Source organism: Oryx dammah, unplaced genomic scaffold (genome assembly GCF_014754425.2).
Source record: "Oryx dammah isolate SB20612 unplaced genomic scaffold, SCBI_Odam_1.1 HiC_scaffold_24, whole genome shotgun sequence".
Taxonomy (NCBI): domain Eukaryota; kingdom Metazoa; phylum Chordata; class Mammalia; order Artiodactyla; family Bovidae; genus Oryx; species Oryx dammah.
Window position 1 is genome coordinate 19,410,545 of NW_024070208.1, and position 18,926 is coordinate 19,429,470.

An 18,926-nucleotide genomic window follows, 5' to 3' on the forward strand; every position below is an offset into this window, starting at 1 on the left:
TGCAGCTAAGTCGCTTCAGTCGTGTCCGACTCTGTGCAACCCCATAGACGGCAGCCCACCAGACTCCCCCGTCCCTGGGATTCTCCAGGCAAGAACCCTGGAGTGGCTTGCCATTTCCTTCTCCAATGCATGAAAGTGAAAAGTGAAGTGAAGTCGCTTAGTCGTGTCCAACCCTCAGGGACCCTGTGGACTGCAGCCTTCCAGGCTCCTCCGTCCATGGGATTTTCCAGGCAAGAGTACTGGAGTGGGGTGCCATTGCCTTCTCCACAGACTCTTCTAGTCGCCCTTTTTCTTTTTGATAATATATTGGACCTTCAATGAAAATCTCATTTTTAAAATGCTTTAAAAATTTGAATTCACAGCACAAGATTATCAGACTATTCAAGTTTCTTCTGTTTTCAGCAGTTTGCTTTCCTCACCTATGTAAGCAGGCTAACAGCTGCTTTAATATTTGTAGTTGTACTGCTTCTGCTATTCTACAGCTCCTCCATCTAATATTCTTTTTTTTACCCCCCAGTTTTCTAGATTTCTATGGTTAAATGCCTGGCTTTTACAGTCACTAACAGTCAATGACTATACTCTTTTCCTTTCAGCTAGTAATCAGATTAATCATGTGCCAATGAAGTCTTCAGCAATCCTGAGGTATTTTAATTATTTTTAAAGACCTTTTTTGTACAGTTCTATGTATTCTTGCCACCTCTTTTTAATCTCTTCTGCTTCCATTAGGTCCTTGCTCTTTCTGTCCTTTATCATTCCCATCTTTGCATGAAATGTTCCCTTGCTATCTCTAATTTTCTTGAAGATATCTCTAGTCTTTCCCATTCTATTGTTTTCCTCTTATTTCTTTGCTTTGTTTACTTAAGAAAGCTTTCTTATCTCTCTTTGCTAGTCTTTGGAACTCTACATTCAGCTGGGTATATTTTGCCCCTTCTCCTTTGCCTTTTGCTTCTCTTCTTTTCTCAGCTATTTCTAAGGTCTCCTCAGATGATCATTTTGCTTTGTTGCATTTCTTTTTCTTAGGAATGGTTTTGATCACCATCTCCTGTACAATATTATAAACCTCTGTCCACAGTTCTTCAGGCACTCTATCAGATCTAATCCCTTAAATCTATTTGCCACTTCTGTTAGGCCATACCTGAATGGTATAGTGGTTTTCCCTACTTTCTTTAAATTAAGTCTGAATTTTGCAATAAGGAGCTAATGATCTAAGCCACAGTCAGCTTCTCGTCTTGTTTTTGATGACTGTACAGAGGTTCATCCTTTAATAAACTAGTAAATATAACTGTTTACCTAAGTTCTTTGAACTGCTCTAGCAAATTAATAGAACCTGAGGAGGGGGTCTTGGTTCTATTCATTAAACCTCGAGTTTAAAGCTGGTTGGTCAGAAGCACTGGTCTGACTTTGTGACTGGCAACTGAAGTGTGCCTGTGGTTTAGGGGAAGAGGTGGCCACCACGCGGGACTGAGTCCTTGACCTATGAGATCTGACTCTATCTCTGGTTAGTGCTAGAACTGAATTAAATTGTAGGATATCCAGTGGATTGCAGATACTCACTTGGTGTTGTGGGGAACCTCCCCCAAATCCCTACTGCAAAACATCTGGCGACCAGAAGTATGAGAAGTGAAGTGTTCTGTGTGTGCAGTAAAGAAGACACATAGGAGAGAGACCCACAGGGAAGAGATGGGGTTTTTACCTACCCAGGAGGGAAAAGACAGTTTTCCCTAAACAAATCTGTATTCTTTTGCTATAAATTATAAGCGTGAGTGTAAAAGCTTTTCAATGATTCCTTCTAGCAAATCACTGAACTTGAAGGTGGTCTTGGGGACCCCTGACATATCATCAGGTGTCACTACCCATCAAGTCTCAGCATAGAACCAATCTGCCACAACTGATTTCATTTGTACCAGCAGCAAAGCAAGGTAGATTTGTATCAAATGTTAGGTAACACTCAAAATTGTCTAGGCATATCAAACCATGGATGAGTAACTTCAAAAAGGAAAGGAAAACCAAATGCTACAGAATCACTGCAACTGCATGTTGACTTTAAGAAGAACAATAACTAGAAAGAAAAGGAACACAGACTGACCTGAATCAGTCCAGATTTCTCCTTTAGTTCTCAGAGTCAGTACGGAGTTTTTCTAATGTCATATAAGCATATTAATGTCCATAAGCTAGTTCTCTCTACACCCCAACAAAGCCTCTCCAGCAGTCTCACAAATGACTGTCTCACAAATGAAGTCTTTACTTTAATGCTATTCTTTTATTTTTTCACTTCTCCTCTTTGATTCTTTCCTCTTGAGGTTCTACTCACTATATCTTCCTACTCATTATTTCTTTGGGTTCATACCTTCATCAAGTTCCTCAAACCTACTATGATAGCAAAACAGGCCAGGTTATGTTCAAACTTGCCCTATTCCAGATCCTCCTTACCTCTTTCAAATTATCTGACTATAACAGACGTGAACATGCTGCTGCTAAGTCGCTTCAGTCATGTCCGACTCTGTGCGACCCCACAGACGGCAGCCCACCAGGCTCCCCCGTCCCTGGGATTCTCCAGGCAAGAACACTGGAGTGGGTTGCCATTTCCTTCTCCAATGCATGAAAGTGAAAAGTGAAAGTGAAGTTGCTCAGTCGCGTCCGACTCTTAGCGACCCCATGGACTGCAGCCCACCAGGCTCCTCCGTCCATGGGATTTTCCAGGCAAGAGTACTGGAGTGGGGTGCCACTGCCTTCTCCAATATGAATATCAGTTCGCTCAGTCGTGTCCGATTCTTTGCGACCCCATGAATCGCAGCATGCCAGGCCTCCCTGTTTATCACCATCTCCCGGAGTTCACTCAGACTCACGTCCATCGAGTCTGTGATGCCATCCAGCCATCTCATCCTCAGTTGTCCCCTTCTCCTCCTGCCCCCAATCTTTCCCAGCATCAGAGTCTTTTCCAATGAGTCAATTCTTTGCATCAGGTGGCCAAAGTACTGGAATTTCAGCTTTAGCATCATTCCTTCCAAAGAAATCCCAGGGCTGATCTCCTTCAGAATGGATTGGTTGAATCTCCTTGCAGTCCAAGGGACTCTCAAGAGTCTTCTCCAACAGCACAGTTCAAAAGCATCGATTCTTCGGTGCTCAGCCTTCTTCACAGTCCAACTCTCACATCCATACATGACCACAGGGAAAACCATAGCCTTGACTAGACGGACCTTAGTCGGCAAAGTAATGTCTCTGCTTTTGAATATACTATCTAGGTTGGTCATAACTTTTCTTCCAAGGAGTAAGCGTCTTTTAATTTCATGGCTGCAATCACCATCTGCAGTGATTTTGGAGCCCAAAAAAATAAAGTCTGACACTGTTTCCACTGTTTCCCATCTATTTCCCATGAAGTGATGGGACCAGATATCTTGCTTATTTTCCTTTTAATTTTGGCTTTCAGAAAGCTTGGACTAAGTTTAGCAGTAACAACAAATACACTTTTAAAAATAATTTTACCTCCTCCTTTCTTCTAAGGTATTTATTATCTTGTCTATTGCTAAGTCACTTTTATGTCCATTTTGAAAACAGGACAGTATATAACTAAACAGGATTCACTTAATTGTTATGACAGTTCAGGCTAACACTTCACAAATAAAAAGTTACTTCAGGTACCTTTAAAAGATTCCTTCCTAAGAACTTAAAGTCCTAAAATTAACTAGGGAAATGTGTGGTTCAGTACTTATATAGGAACTATATATTGCTTCTTGAGAAATGTTAACAAAGATGTATTTTCTTCATCTCAATGATAAATCACACATAATTCTGACACCCACACACATAAATATTATGTGTAAACAAAGATACACAAAAACACAAACATACAAATCAGAAGAGATCTTAATTGAAATATCAGAAGTCAAATTCACGCTGGATGAACATTAGAGTCGGTTCTGAATTGTCTAAAATTTATCCATTGTTTTACTTTGGGGAAGAATTGGCATTCAGCCTTGCTACAGTCAGAATTCTCAGACTGCCTGAAACAAACTGTGCCAGAATATATACAGTAAGTGCTTAACTAAACCTCATATAATGAACAAATAATCTAAAGATACCTTTGCATTTAAAGCGATGCTTGATATTCTTCAATAGTGCACCTCAAAAGGTTATAGCCTAGGAGTTAGTATGGTTTCATAGGAAGTAAACAAGATCTGTCATCAGAAGATCTCAGTTTTAAAATATGGACACTGACCCTTATAAGCTCCACAACTTTGAATAAGTCACTTAACCTTTCCCTGAGGCTGTTTCTTATTCTTTAAAATGAGGATATTATTATAATATATAATTAATATATATAATATTATAATTATAATTATAATATTATTATATATAATATAATATCCTCTAGATATTATCTAGACTACCAATTACAAAAATCAAATAAAAAAATTTTTTTAAGTACAAAGGAGCTTTATAAAGCTTTTACCACTTTATAAATATTGATACTTAAAAATACTATTATGATATAAATAAATAAATTAACTACTTATGTGATTATTTCTCCAATGTTAGTATTTTTATTATCTGAATGATTTAAGATATAAACTCAGTTTAACCTTAATCCTATTTCTGAAAACAGAACATACATTTCTTCCACATACATTATGGAAGCCTGACAAATTATTAAGATATATGGTGACATTTACTAAAAACATAAGAATAAAATAAGCCTTTCAGTCTCATTAAGAGCCAAATACCAAAACTAAGGTTCTGCTTTACTTACGTTTATATCTGTATGGTATATGAGGACACATAATGCTGGCAAAATCTGAGGAAAGAAAACAAATGATAAATAACTCTAGAGTGGACGAACATGTCTTGGCAAAAACGAGTTAACTGTGATTTTTAAAAAAAGCAGTAATTACTAATTGAGGGCAAGAAAAACAACATTAAGTTTTTTGAATCTCTATTAGGAAAATTAAAATACAATAAATTCAATCTGAAACACCAAAAAATATTTCAGATGTTTAATTAAAATAGTCAAGTAAGTCTGACAGAGATTAATGTACCTTCAAGGAAAAACATTTGTTTTCAATAACCTTCTTTATGACATATGTCTACTGCAAACAGTGGAGATGCGAGTATATATTTTTAAAAAGCCATTCTTAAAACTGATCTCACTGTCCCACTTACCTGCTTAAAACTAAGATTTTATTTAACGAACTACTTGAGTCAAATTAAAGTTTTTGACCTCAGATTTAGTCAAGAGAAGTAGGACCAGTATAAAGTCTGTTGAATGCAGACATTTCAAATCTTTTCTTTAAATCTGTGAGGGCGTGGCGGGAATCACTAAGTACCCTTTCCATATGGGCAAGAGGTGGCAGAAGATGGTGAATGATGCCAATCATAAAGATTACAGATTCACAGTCAACATTTCTCTACACAGTCAAGTGATTAAAGGTTACATAGGATTTTATAAAAATTAAAATACTCAGATCCATCTACAAATCAGATGTAAAGAGAAAAGATTTTACTTTGCTTTAATTAGCAGATTTAACACAGCAATTTAACTCTAGAACATTTGCGTATAAGTACACTAGTTTTATCAGCAGCCATCCCTTATTTTTTAGTGTTAAATCAACAACTCAATGTAGTAATAAAACTGAGATTTTATTTTCTTCTTTTGTTGTTTTCTGCTTGAATTTATGGTTTCTTAAATTAAGGTGGACTGTATTTGGTCAGGTGCCACAAGTCTCAACTTTTATTTCACAGAAGTCAAAAATTAAGTTATGATACATTACTTAAATATCTCATACCTGCAATGAAATCAGTATATGTGTTATTTCATTCCCTGTACATGAAAACCTAAAGCATAAACATAGGGAAAATATACCATCTGGCCTTTGCAATTCTTCATTTACCTCCTGAACTGTCTCCATAGGCGGTGGGGGGTCCTTATTCCTGCAGAGATTGACAATGACCCATGTGACGTTCCGAAGGAAGGTGATGGGAATGGAGGGATTGATGAAGGACAGAAGAGGTTTGACAACTCCCAGTGATATGACATAATCTCTACATTGAGGACCATCACCTACAGAAATGAAAATTGTATTTAAAAAAAAATTACATTCAGGATGAGAAAGTCTGAAATGTATGCAATGGCTCATGTTGGGACACTGATGTTCTATGTTTCCTCAACATCAGTCAAGGGCATCAAGTGTTGCTATTTCTCTAGATTTTGATTTGGGGAACACAAATTTAACCTACCAGTCCTGGATAACAAATTGCATATCCATCTAAAGAGGTACAATCTTAAGTTAATATTTATGAAGCAAGAAGATAAGTCAACCCACATTAAAATTAGAGGAAACATAGTATGTAATGGCCAATGTAGGAAAAAAGTTAATTAAGATACTTAATTGGAGTGTTTTAAAACCTAATTTCAACTTACCTATAATGTTTCCCAAAGCCCATACTGCTTGTTCACAAACATTCTGATGTGGTGAATGGAGAAGTCTTAGAAAAAGAGGTACGGCATCTATAATAAAGAAAAACTAATATTTATACTGCAAAATGTTGAAGAGTTCACAGGTTTCAGCCTAAATAAGTTATGAAATATACATAGAGTTTGGTACACTAGAGTTGCTTAATTATAGTTCAGTGAATAAATAAATGTAGCAAATACCTTTACCCTAAATATGCTACATTTTAGTGTTTCCCCAGTCTCAAGCAACAGACTTATTGACAGTATCTAGAACTGCGATTGTGTTAATTAAATGAAAACAACAGCATGACGTTTTTCCTGCAATTCATTAAAAAAAGGTTTCTACCTTAGAATACTTTAGTCAATATGATTCCAATTGTTGATATGGGATTAATTAAAGAACTGATTATACCCATATCAAGCCTACCTTATATTTCAAGATAATTTATCACTATATTTCTTACTCTACACATGACTTATGAACTAACTCAAATTCCAAAAGACTGGTATCATATTCATTTCAGGTGAGAACTAAGTATAAGGTAGATCACTTTTTCTTAAAATTTCAGTATGTTGTATACTACCTCTAGGATTTTTAGCTGTATCTCTGCACGACCTGATTATTCAATGTTTAAATTAAAATTGACTCAAACTTTTAACAGCATTACTGAGATATAATCTGTTTAAGTGTACAGTTCAAAGGTTCTTAGAGTTTATACAGAGTTGTGTAGTCATCACCACAATCTAATTTGACAACATTTCTACTGCCCCCAAAAGAAATCCCATACCCAGAAAGTCCTACTACCTTCTCCCCCAGCCCTAGGCAACCATTTACTCTGTTCTCTGTCTCTAAAGATTTTCCTGTTCAGCACATTTCATACAAATTACAGAAGGTCCAGCAAGTAAATAAGTTAATTTACTCACTAGACTGTACAACAGCTTGAGTCTGTGCAGAGGTTCCTGATGCTATATTAGTTAATGCCCATGCAGCTTCAAACTGTAACGAAGGGCTGTAAAAAACAAAAAAAAATCTTTAGACACCTAACTACCATTTAAGACCCACAGATTACATGGCTATCCTTTACCTTGTCCTTGAATTTCGCCTCATTACGTTCAACTGCCTGTTGAATATCTCCACTTGAATGTCTCATTTGCTCTCAAAGTCAGTCAATTAAACTCACTTCTTTAGGTTCACTGGTAGTTGCAACATTTAGCCAGTCATTATTTTCCTTGACCCCTTTCTCTCCCACAGATATCGTATCAATTTTACCTCTTAAATATTTCTTATATTTATAGTGCCATCCAAAATATCACTGTGGTAGCCGAAGTCCTCATCATCTCATTTGAATCACTGCCACAACCTCTAGACAGGTCTTAAAGTTCTGACTTCACTACATCACCTGCTTCACATACCAGGGATATTACAAGGCTATATAATTTTGCTGAAAGGATAAGATCATTATAATCTGGAATGGTGATGGAAGACTTCACAAAGAAAGTGAAAACTGAACTAGGTTTTCCAAGAGCGATAAAGAAAGAAAGGCACTGACAGCTGGAAATACAAATAAAACCACCACGGCTGGGATGATCATGATGAGTGCAGGTGGCAACACAGAGATCAGGAGAGCTGAAGCCAAGAAGATGTACAACACTGCGACACGGGGTAAAACTGCAAGGCCAAGTTACAATGTGTGTGTGGAGGAGGACTCAAATCTCAGGCTTCAGGACTTAGAATTTATTCTACAGACATACCAAGTGTAGAGTGCTACTGAAAAGTGACGTAAAGAAAACAATGTTGAAGTCCATGAAGAAGAGATAAAAATGGGCAAAGGCTGATGTGGGGAAAATCTGTTAAGAAATTATCTATGTTAAGTTAGGGTGGATAGCTGAAAAACATCAATTCTTTTCAAACAGAATGCCAAGGTGGGAGGAGGTGGGAATGAGCAAAAACCAAGGAAAGCCAAAGGTTAGGAACTTAGAAGAAACTCTATAAATATCAAAGAAACAGTGAGGTTGTTAATATCAAAAGATTAGAGAGATCAGAGAAGGAAAGGGTTTTAAGAAGAAAAAATGTCAGTGATAATAGCAAGCAGTGAGGTTAAAAAGATGGAACGGACCAGACAATGAAGTAGCAGACAAGAACTAGCAATACTCGATGAACTTTGGCGAAAGGCAAGAAATAAGAGGGCATCAAAGTTGAGGAGAAATAAAGGAATGATAAGATCAAAGACGATGAGATAGTTTATATTGTCTCAGACTGGAAGGAGAAAGTTATTAAACTAGGATGGATGGTTTGGCAAAATACTGACAATGAGGGCCTGAAATGAGAAAACAGACAGATGTACAAAATACAATTACAAAGCTAGGGAAGGTCTTCTAAGATATCATTTAAAAAGAGAGAGATAAGACAGAGAAAATAAGTAATACAATGAGCACAATAAGTAAACAATAAAGAAACATTTATTATATGGTTGGTATTATGTGGTATTTTGTATATATTATTTTCATTCCTTGCAACCACCTAAATTTTATAGAAGAGGTACCTAAGCATCAAATGCTATTTGGGTTTAGGTCAGCCGCAAACCCCAGATTTAAACCAAGGTCTATTCAGCTCCAGTCTCAGGTCTTTTATATTATGACACAATTTCCCATAACAAATCCATTAAGTCAGACTGAAACCATTGACAATTTTCTATTTTTACCTCCAGTGGTAGTTATACATGTCCGTATATATTTCAGCATACTCTTCTGTTATATATACAAGCTACATTTTACAGACACACCCATACAAATGAGCCCATGACAAAGACAAAAATGCAAAATAAATAAATAAATGGAAAAGAAAAGAAAAAAGAAAAGCAGCTCAAGAGCCAAAAAAGAGGGCCCTAAAGGTAGAGGCAAACAGAATTTTTTTTACATAACTGAAACAAAACTTATTTTTGCTTAAATAAATCTTATAGAAAATATATACAATAGAGATGGTTGTGGTACATAATGGAAAAAGAATGAAGTATTTTAAAATAATAAAAACTCTTAGTGGAAACATTTATAATGCTATTATTTTAATCTAGTCACCTGAAAATCTCATAGACAATATTTAGCAAAATACCCCCAAGTTTAAGTCTAAACATTCCTTAAAAGAAAAATGAGCCCTTGTTTAAATGTATTTTGGGTTCCGACTTACATTCTAGCCAATTAACTCAAACTGATGAGGTTTAAGATCTAGCACACTAAGATCTCTCCAAACACTAGTAGAAATGGGGCCAGTACCTCAAAAGATACCAAGTGGTGTTTTTCTCTATTTTGGGAAATTATAATCTGCCCTCTTATTTTTAATTTACCACAGATAAAAACCATGATGATAGACCACTAATCGTGGCTGGAGTTCTGCTAAAGACTTCAGAGTATCTGTGGATCAGCTGGAATATTCCCAGGGTAAGAAAGAGCTACTCAGTTCTGGAAACCATTCAAGTTGACTCAAGTCATGAGGTTAATCTATATATAGACTCATAAGCAAAGAATGACTCAAACACTATTTGAGTTGTTTTAAAACATTACTGAAGAAAAAGCTAACTAACAAATAAAGACTATAAATGTTTGAGACAATTTAGAATAGACAATAAACAGATGTTAAAATTTTCCTAGAAAACACATACACATACTTTATAAACTAAAAAGAAAAGCACTTAGGTCTGCAGAGTATTATCACAGTATTTAGAAAATTACATTAAAATACATGACAAATGAAAAATGTAATAAAGGCAAAACCAAATGGAACCCATTAGTTAAATAATAATCACAAATTTTCAGTTAGCTGAAAAAAGTGAACAGGGAGTTAAATCCATACTTACTTATCATCCCTTTCTAGACATTTCACTAGAATTGGTAAAATCCCAGATTTTATTAGGTCATCAATTGGTGGATTTCTGTCACTGGATAAAAGCTTTCTAGAAAAAGAGGTATGAGAAATTAACTGCTATAAGTTTCAAACTATGAACAGAAGTAACAGTGTACTACTTCTAGACCATGTGTGATATAATTCTCTCTCTGGACAAATTCGTCCTTACCTTGCAGCCTGGACAGCACTCAACTGGACCACTGGGTTATCACTTGTGGCATTCTGCAACACCAAACGTAAATTTCAGAAATTAAAAAAAAAAAAATCAATTTGAAAATACTTAAAAAAGAGAATATTAAATTAATAACATACCTGCAATATAGCTTCTAGTGTTACATTTTGCTTAAAAAGAAAAAAAGATAGTTCAGCAAAGAGTTTAATAGCAAAATTACATTAATTAATGTATTTACTAAAGAGTTAATATACCCTAATTATCATTGTAAAATTAGTCTTAAGATTGAGAATGAAGTTCTCTGGTTATTATAAAAATTACTTTTATAACACCTTATAAGCAACGTTAACTTACTGCTTTAAAATCAGCATCAACATCTGAATCTTCTAAACTTTCCTCTTGAGGAACATTTCTTTTTTTCAGTAAGTGTTCATCTCTTTTGTTCTGAAACACAACCAATAAAACAGTTAAGTTCTAAAGGCTGCTGCTAATGAAAATGTCATTAAAATTATTTCAACTTTATCAGCCAACTGTGAAATAAACACTAAATCTCTTTATAAGGATAATATGAATTAAATATGTATATTACAAATCAATGACAGGCCATATTCTGGATTTGGTAACAAAATTAACTGGTTTAAAGGCCAGCACTCATACACACACACAATTTATTAGGCAGCAACTGTTTTCACCAATACTGTGCTTCCTAATTTGTAATAAAGATTCAAATTTTAAATTATTATGCTGCTGCTGCTAAGTCGCATCAGTCGTGTCTGACTCTGTGCGACCCCACAGACGGCAGCCCATCAGGCTCCCCCGTCCCTGGGATTCTCCAGGCAAGAATACTGAGGTGGGTTGCCATTTCCTTCTCTTATTATAAAGGTCTAGCAAATATATTTCAACTAGTATACTAGCTTTCATCAGCTTGCTGCTAATGGTTGCCTGAAGCAATGCATTTATTAAGAAGCCAGCTTAATGAGGGTTTATTGCTCAAATGTTAAGATTTGTATGTATCCCACTTATTGGGAGTGCAGGGATGGGAATTCACTAGCAAAAATGTCATCTATCTGCTATTACCTCAGTTTTAAACGCTTATCTCTGCATTTTATGGGATTTGAACTCTTTGTAATGGCAATATGTGCCATTTTACATAATATATAACTGGGTAAATGACAATTTTTCTTTTTTTAGTTTGTCTACACAATTAAGTAAGAATAGATAAAAGACTGTATGATATCTAAGATTCTTTTCAATTTAAAACTTTCAAGGCTTTACCTTCTGGTCTTTAATATTTATAGAAGTGTTTGACTACAACAGAAAGGTACTGATGATGTATTAATACTGATGCTAAAACTCAGATCAATTAGAAAAACTAGAGACAGACAAGGCTTACTGGGTTATATGCATGGTATTTACGTTTGTGCTATGTATAAGTAAGCATGTTTAAACTAGATGCTTACATGTACGCTACTGCTTAAGAGATTACCAAATTCAAATTATATCACAGCACATTTTAGTATGTACTCAAATAATTAATTCTACATTATTTTCAAATAGATGCATCTCACAAATATGAAAATAATGCACTGATATTTTATAGTCTCAAGTGGCTCCCCACATAATACTTACTAATTTACAGAGAAAAAACTGGGCAGATAAGTGTCCTGATCAAATGGCAAAGGTAATAATCGAGTAAAGAAAAATAAGTATAACTCGGCGAATTCTACTCAAAATTCTGTAATGGCCTATATGGGGGAAAATAAAATCTTAAACAGCAAATATATCTCTTCAAGGAAATTAGTGATACCAAAGGAACATTTCATGAAAAGATGGGCACAATAAAGGGCAGAAACAGTATGGAATTAACAGAAGGAGAAGATAGTAAGAAGAGGTGGCAAGAATACACAGACTAACTATACAAAAAAGATCTTCATGACCCAGATAACCACGATGGTGTGATCACTCACCTAGAGCCAGACATCCTGGAACATGAAGTCAAGCGGTCCTTAGGAAGCATCACTACAAACAAAGCTAGCGGAGGTGATGGAATTCCAGTGGAGCTATTTCAAATCCTGAAAGATGATGCTGTGAAAGTGCTGCACTCAATATGCCAGCAAATTTGGAAAACTCAGCAGTGGCCACAGGACTGGAAAAGGTCAGTTTTCATTCCAATCCCAAAGAAAGGCAATGCCAAAGAATGCTCAAACTACTGCACAATTGCACTCATCTCACACACTAGTAAAGTAATGCTCAAAATTCCCCAAGCCAGGCTTCAAAAAGTACGTGAACTGTGAACTTCCAGATGTTCAAGCTGGATTTAGAAAAGGCAGAGGAACCAGAGGTCAAATTGCCAACATCCACTGGATCACTGAAAAAGACAGAGAGTTCCAGAAAAACATCTGCTTCTGCTTTGTTGACTACGCCAAAGCCTTTGACTGTGTGGATCACAACAAACTGGAAAATTCTGAAGGGATGGGAATACCAGACCATCTGACCTGCCTCCTAAGAAATCTGTACGCAGGTCAGGAAGCAACAGTTAGAACTGGACATGGAACAACAGACTGGTTCCATACAGGCAAAGGAGTGTGTCAAGGCTGCATATTGTTACCATGCTTATTTAACTCATATCGCAGAGTATATCATGCAAAATGCCGGGCAGGATGGAGCACAAGCTGGAATCAAGATTGCCGGGGAAAATATCAACAACCTCAGATATGCAGATGACACAACCCTTGTGGCAGAAAATGAAGAGGAACTAAAGAGCCTCTTGATGAAAGTGTAAGAGGAGAGTGAAAAAGTTGGCTTAAAACTCAACATTCAGAAAACGAAGATCATGGCATCTGGTCCCATCACTTCATGGCAAATAGATGGGGAAACAATGGAAACACTGGCAGACTTTATTTGGGGGGGCTCCAAAGTCACTGCAGATGGTGATTGCAGCCATGGATTCAAGAGACGATGCTCCTTAGAAGAAAAGCTATGACCAACCTAGACAGCATGTTAAAAAGCAGACATTACTTTGCCAGCAAAGGTCCGTCTAGTCAAAGCTACGGTTTTTCCAGTGGTCATGTATGGATGTGAGAGTTGGACTATAAAGAAAGCTAAGTGCCGAAGAATTGATGCTTTTGAACTGTGGTGTTGGGGAAGACTCTTGAGAGTCCCTTGGACCGCAAGGAGATCCAACCAGTCCATCCTAAAGGAGATCAGTCCTGAATACTGATTGGAAGGACTGATACTGGATCTGAAGCTCCAATGCTTTGGCCACCTGATGTGAAGAACTGGCTCACTGGAAAAGACACTGATGCTGGGAAATATTGAAGACGGGAGGAGAAGGGGACAACAGAGGATGAGACGGTTGGATGGCATCACAGACTCAATGGACATGAGTTTGAGCAAGCACAGGGAAGTCTGGCGTGCTGCAGTCAATGGGGCTGCAGAGTCTGACATGACTGAGAGCCTGAATTGAACTGATAGTTGATTTACAATGTTGTGTTAGTTTCAGGTATACAGCAAAGTGAATCAGCTATCAGTTGCTTCTCCTCCTGCCTTCAATCTTTCCCAGCATCAGAGTCCTCCAATGAATATTCAGGACTGATTCCCTTTAGGACTGACAGGTTTGATCTCCTTGCAGGCCAAGAAAAAAACATTTTTTTAAATTTCAAATACAGTTTAAAAAGAAAAAAGAGTAAATGAAAATCAACACGGTATGCCTTCTCATCAATGTACTGAGAAAACAGTATCATCTTGGTGGTATTCCTGAGCAAAATAATAGTAGTAATAATGACCATCTGAGAAGTCAGACAAACCTAAATTGGCCATTCTATTAAAAAAATCAGTCTATATATTCAAATACACTGTCATGAAAGATACAGACTGAAGAACTACTGGATCAAAGGAGACTTAAAAGACGATATAACTAATTGCAATGTCTATTCCTAGATTGGATCTTGGATTTATAAAAGAATATTATTGGAAAAAGCTAGCAAAGTATGAGTGACGGTCTATGGATTAGATAGAAATTTATGTGAACTTGAAAAAAGAACTGTGGTTACACTGGAAGGTGTATGAAAATAATGTACTAAGGGTGTAAGGGGGCACCATGCCGCAACTTAACTGGTTGCGGGGATTATATAAATATATATATTTATTTATCAGGGAGAAAGTAAGAATAAGGCAAATATGGGAAAATGCCAAGAATCAAGGAAGTTGGGTGCTGAGTGCTGTACTTTTTTGGTACTATTTTGAAACTCTGAATTTCAAACTGCAAGTATGAAATTTTTTCCAAATTAAAAAAAAAATGTATGCTTTTCACTTTGTGACTTACACACAGTTCACCCTAAAATCCATTATTGTTTGTTATTCAGCCGCTAAGTTGTGTCTGTCTCTTGGCGACCCCATGGACTGCAGCACACCAAGGTTCCCTGTCTTCCGTCTTGTGGAGTTTAAGTTCATGTCAATGGAGTGAGTGATGCCATCTAACCATCTCATCCTTTGCTGCTCTCTTCTCCTTTTGCTTTCAATCTTCCTCAGCATTAGGATCTTAACCAATGAGTCGGCTCTCGGCATCATGTGGCCAGAGTATTGGAGCTTCAGCTTCAAGCATCAGTCCTCCCAATGAATATTCATCAGATATTTAGGAGTGACTGTTTGATCTCCCTGCTGTCCAAGGGACTCCAAGAGTCTTCTCCAGCACTACAATTCTAAACCATCAATTCTTTGGCACTCAACTCAAATTTTTTTTTACGGTTCAACTCTCACATCCGTACCTGACTACTGGGAAGACCATAGCTTTGACTATATGGACCTTTGTTGGAAAAGCAATGTCTCTGTTTTTTAATATAGTGTCTAGGTTTGTCATAGCTTTCTTTCCAAGAAGTAAGTGTCTTCTAATTTCATGGCTGTAGTCATCATCTGCAGTGATTCTGGAGCCCAAAAAATTGACATCAAATTGCCAATATTCATTGGATCATAGAGAAAGCAAGGGAATTCCAGAAAAACATCTACTTCTGCTTCACTGACTACAAGAAAGCCTTTGACTGTGTAGCTCACAACAACATCTATTATATGGTGATTTTTAACACTTCTTGGAATTTAAGCCATTTAAAAAGTTTCAAAAAAGTTGACTGATTTGACAGATAAACAAAACAAAAATTATTCTAACCCTGGTTCTATTTTTATCCTGTTTCCTCTAATTTTACCAGAGTCTGAATAATTAAGCTGCCAAAGGCCTTTCAGGGATCTTACTCCCCCTATTCCTCCTACTCTCCCAGGTATTTCAGGCACAAAAGTAATACAAAAGCATAAGCACAACTAAATCCTCCTCTGTACACAGATGCCCAATCCAGGGATAGCATTATGTCTGCTGTAAGGAAGCTCCTTTCTAATTCTAATTTGCTACATTTTCTTTTTCAGACACACATACGTGCTCAATTTTACTAAACTACGCTTTTTAAAAAAGTCTATTGAAATGGCCACATAATTTTCTCCTTTCATCTATAAATGTGGTGAATTGTGAGTTTTTAAACTCAGAACTTTTTAATGTTCAACTTATAACCTGGGATAAACCTGTCTTGGAATTAAAATATGTATATATATTCATTACTGGATTCAATTTAATAATACCTTATGAGGGATTTTTTCCCCACCTATATTCATAAGTGAAACTGGCTTATATACATCTTTTCTCATGCTGTCTTTGCCTGGTTCTTGGTGTTACGGTTTTTTAACCTTATAAAATGAGTTGAGAAATGTTCACTCTACTTTCTCTGAAATCACTAAGTTTAAGGCTGAAATTGTCAGGCCCTTGAATGTTTGCTGGAGTTCTCTCTGTGAGTACTTCTTCTTTTCAGGGCAATAAGAGACGTTAAATTTTTAGTTATTGATCTAATTAATTGTTTTAAAATCTATTCAGATTTTAAAATTTCTTCTTGAGTAAGCTGGGTAAATTATTTTAAATTTTTCCACTGGGAAATTGTTCGTTTCACCTAAGTTTTCAAATTTATTGGCATAAAATTGTTCATATTCAAATTGTGGTTGTTTTAGAAAATGGTTATCATTCCCCTTCCCATATCCATGACTCTGGATAATATGGTCCTGTATTTATTCCAGGTATGGCCATGTAACTTGCTTGGGCAATGGACTTGAGTTTAGTAAATGAACTTGTAAAGCTCCCCCAAATCCAAGCATGTCCTCTCTTGCCGGTTATATAATTCTAGAGCCACCAGGTGAATAACTATGAGCTTGCCTGTTGCAGGATGAGGCTATGTGGAAGATAATTAAGGTCTCAGTCAATAGGAAGAAAGTTCTATGAGACCATCTTAGATCATCCAGTCACTAGCTAACCCACCAGCTGACCAGAGATGAGTGAAGGAGCCCAGGCAGAGATCAGGTGAACTGGCCCAGACCAGAAGAACCACTCTGCCAACCCACAGAATCGTCAGTGGAATAAAATGGCTATTTTGTTAATAAGCCACTAGGCTTCAGAGTGGTTCATTGTTGTTTGGTCACTGAGCCGTGTCCGACTCTGAAACCCCATGGATAGAAGCATGCTGCATAGGAACCTGGAATGTTAGGTCCATGTATCAAGGTAAATTAGAAGTGGTCAAACAGGAGATGGCAAGAGTGAACATCAACATTTTAGGAATCAGTGAACTAAAACAGACTGTAGTGGGTGAATTTAACTCTGATAACCATTATAACTGTTACTGTGCGCAAAAAACCCCTTAGAAGAAATGGAATAGCCCTGATAGTCAACAAGAGTCCAAAATGTAGTGCTAGGATGCAATCTCAAAAACAACAGAATGATCTCTATTCGTTTCCAAGGCAAACCATTCAATATCACAGCGGTGGTGATGGTGGTGGTTTAGTTGCTAAGTTGTGTCCAACTCTTGTGGTCCTACCAGGAACCACTGTCCATGGGATTCTCCAGGCAAGAATACTGGAGTGGGTTGCCATTTCCTTCTCCAGGGGATCTTCCTGATCCAGGAACTGAACTGGGACTCCTGCATTGCAGGCAGACGATAACCCAACTAAGCTATAAGGGAAGCCCAATATCACAGTAATTCAAGTCTATGCCCCAACTAATAATGCTGAAGAAGCTGAAGTTGAATGGTTTGATGAAGACCTACAAGACCTTCTAGAACTAACACTCAAAAAAGATGTTCATTTCATTATAAGGGACTGGAATGCAAAAGTAGGAAGTCAAGAGATATCTGGAGTAACAGGCAAATTTGGCCTTCAAGTACAAAATGATACAGGGCAAAGGCAAACAGAGTTTTGCAAAGAGAATGCACTGGTCACAGCAAACACCCTCTTCCAACAACAAAAGAGAAGACTCTACGCATGGGCATCACCAGATAATCAATACCAAAATCAGATTGATTATATTCTTTGCAGCCAAGGATAAGAGAAGCTCTATACAGTCAGCAAAAACAAGACTGGGAGCTGACTGTGGCTCAGATCATGAACTCCTTACTGCAAAATGAGAATGAAAGTATTAGTACCTCAGGTGTGTCCAACTCTTTGCATCTGTCCATGGAATTCTCCAGGTAAGAATAGTGGTGTGGGTTGTCATTTCCTTCTCCAGGGGATCTTCCCAACCTAGGAATCGAACCCAGGGCTCCTGCACTGAAGGCAGATTCTTTACTGACTGAGCTATGAGGGAAGCCCCAAGTCAGACTTAAACTGAAGAAAGTCGGGAAAACCACTAAACCATTCAGGAATGACCTAAATGAAATCTCTTATAAATATACAGAAGTCACAAATCGATTCAAGGGATTAGATCTAATAGAGTGTCTGAAGAACTATGGATGGAGGTTTGGGACACTGTACAGGAGGCAGTGATCAAGACCATCTCCAAGAAAAAGAAATGCAAAAAGGCAACATGGTTGTCTAAGGAGGCCTTACAAATAGCTGGAAAAAGAGGAAAAGCAACCCAGGAAAAACGACAAATTTGAATGCAGAGTTCCAAAGAACAGCAAGGTGAAAAAAGAAAGCTTTCCTCAGTGACCAATGCAAAGAAGTAGAGGAAAACAACAGAATGGCAAAGACTAGAGATCTCTTCAAGAATATTAGACATATTAGGGGAACATTTCACGCAAAGATGGGCACAATAAAGGACAGAAACGGTATGCACTTAACAGAAGGAGAAGACAGTAAGAAGAGGTGGCAAGAAAACACAGAAGAACTATAAAAAAAGATCTTCATGACCCAGATAACCACGATGGTGTGATCACTCACCTAGAGCCAGACATCCTGGAACATGAAGTCAAGTGGGTCTTAGGAAGAATCACTATGAACAAAGCTAGTGGATGTGATGGAATTCCAGTTGAGCTATTTCAAATCCTGAAAGATGATGCTGTCAAAGTGCTGCACTCAATATGCCAGCAAATTTGGAAAACTCAGCAGTG

The 18,926-nt window shown here is 37.1% G+C and overlaps 1 protein-coding gene across 2 annotated transcripts in view; it reads right to left on the reverse strand.

The window, feature by feature from the left end:
• Window positions 1-18,926, reverse strand: part of KPNA3 (karyopherin subunit alpha 3) — a 93,916-nt gene that overhangs the window by 15,181 nt on the left and 59,809 nt on the right. For both annotated transcript variants that reach the window (XM_040266953.1, XM_040266954.1), the window contains exons 3-10: window positions 10,873-10,962; window positions 10,659-10,688; window positions 10,516-10,568; window positions 10,300-10,395; window positions 7,373-7,458; window positions 6,416-6,502; window positions 5,886-6,055; window positions 4,748-4,792 (exon numbers count right to left, since the gene is read on the reverse strand). In XM_040266953.1, coding sequence (XP_040122887.1) covers window positions 4,748-4,792; window positions 5,886-6,055; window positions 6,416-6,502; window positions 7,373-7,458; window positions 10,300-10,395; window positions 10,516-10,568; window positions 10,659-10,688; window positions 10,873-10,962 — 657 coding nt within the window. The remainder of the gene's footprint in view (window positions 1-4,747; window positions 4,793-5,885; window positions 6,056-6,415; window positions 6,503-7,372; window positions 7,459-10,299; window positions 10,396-10,515; window positions 10,569-10,658; window positions 10,689-10,872; window positions 10,963-18,926) is intronic.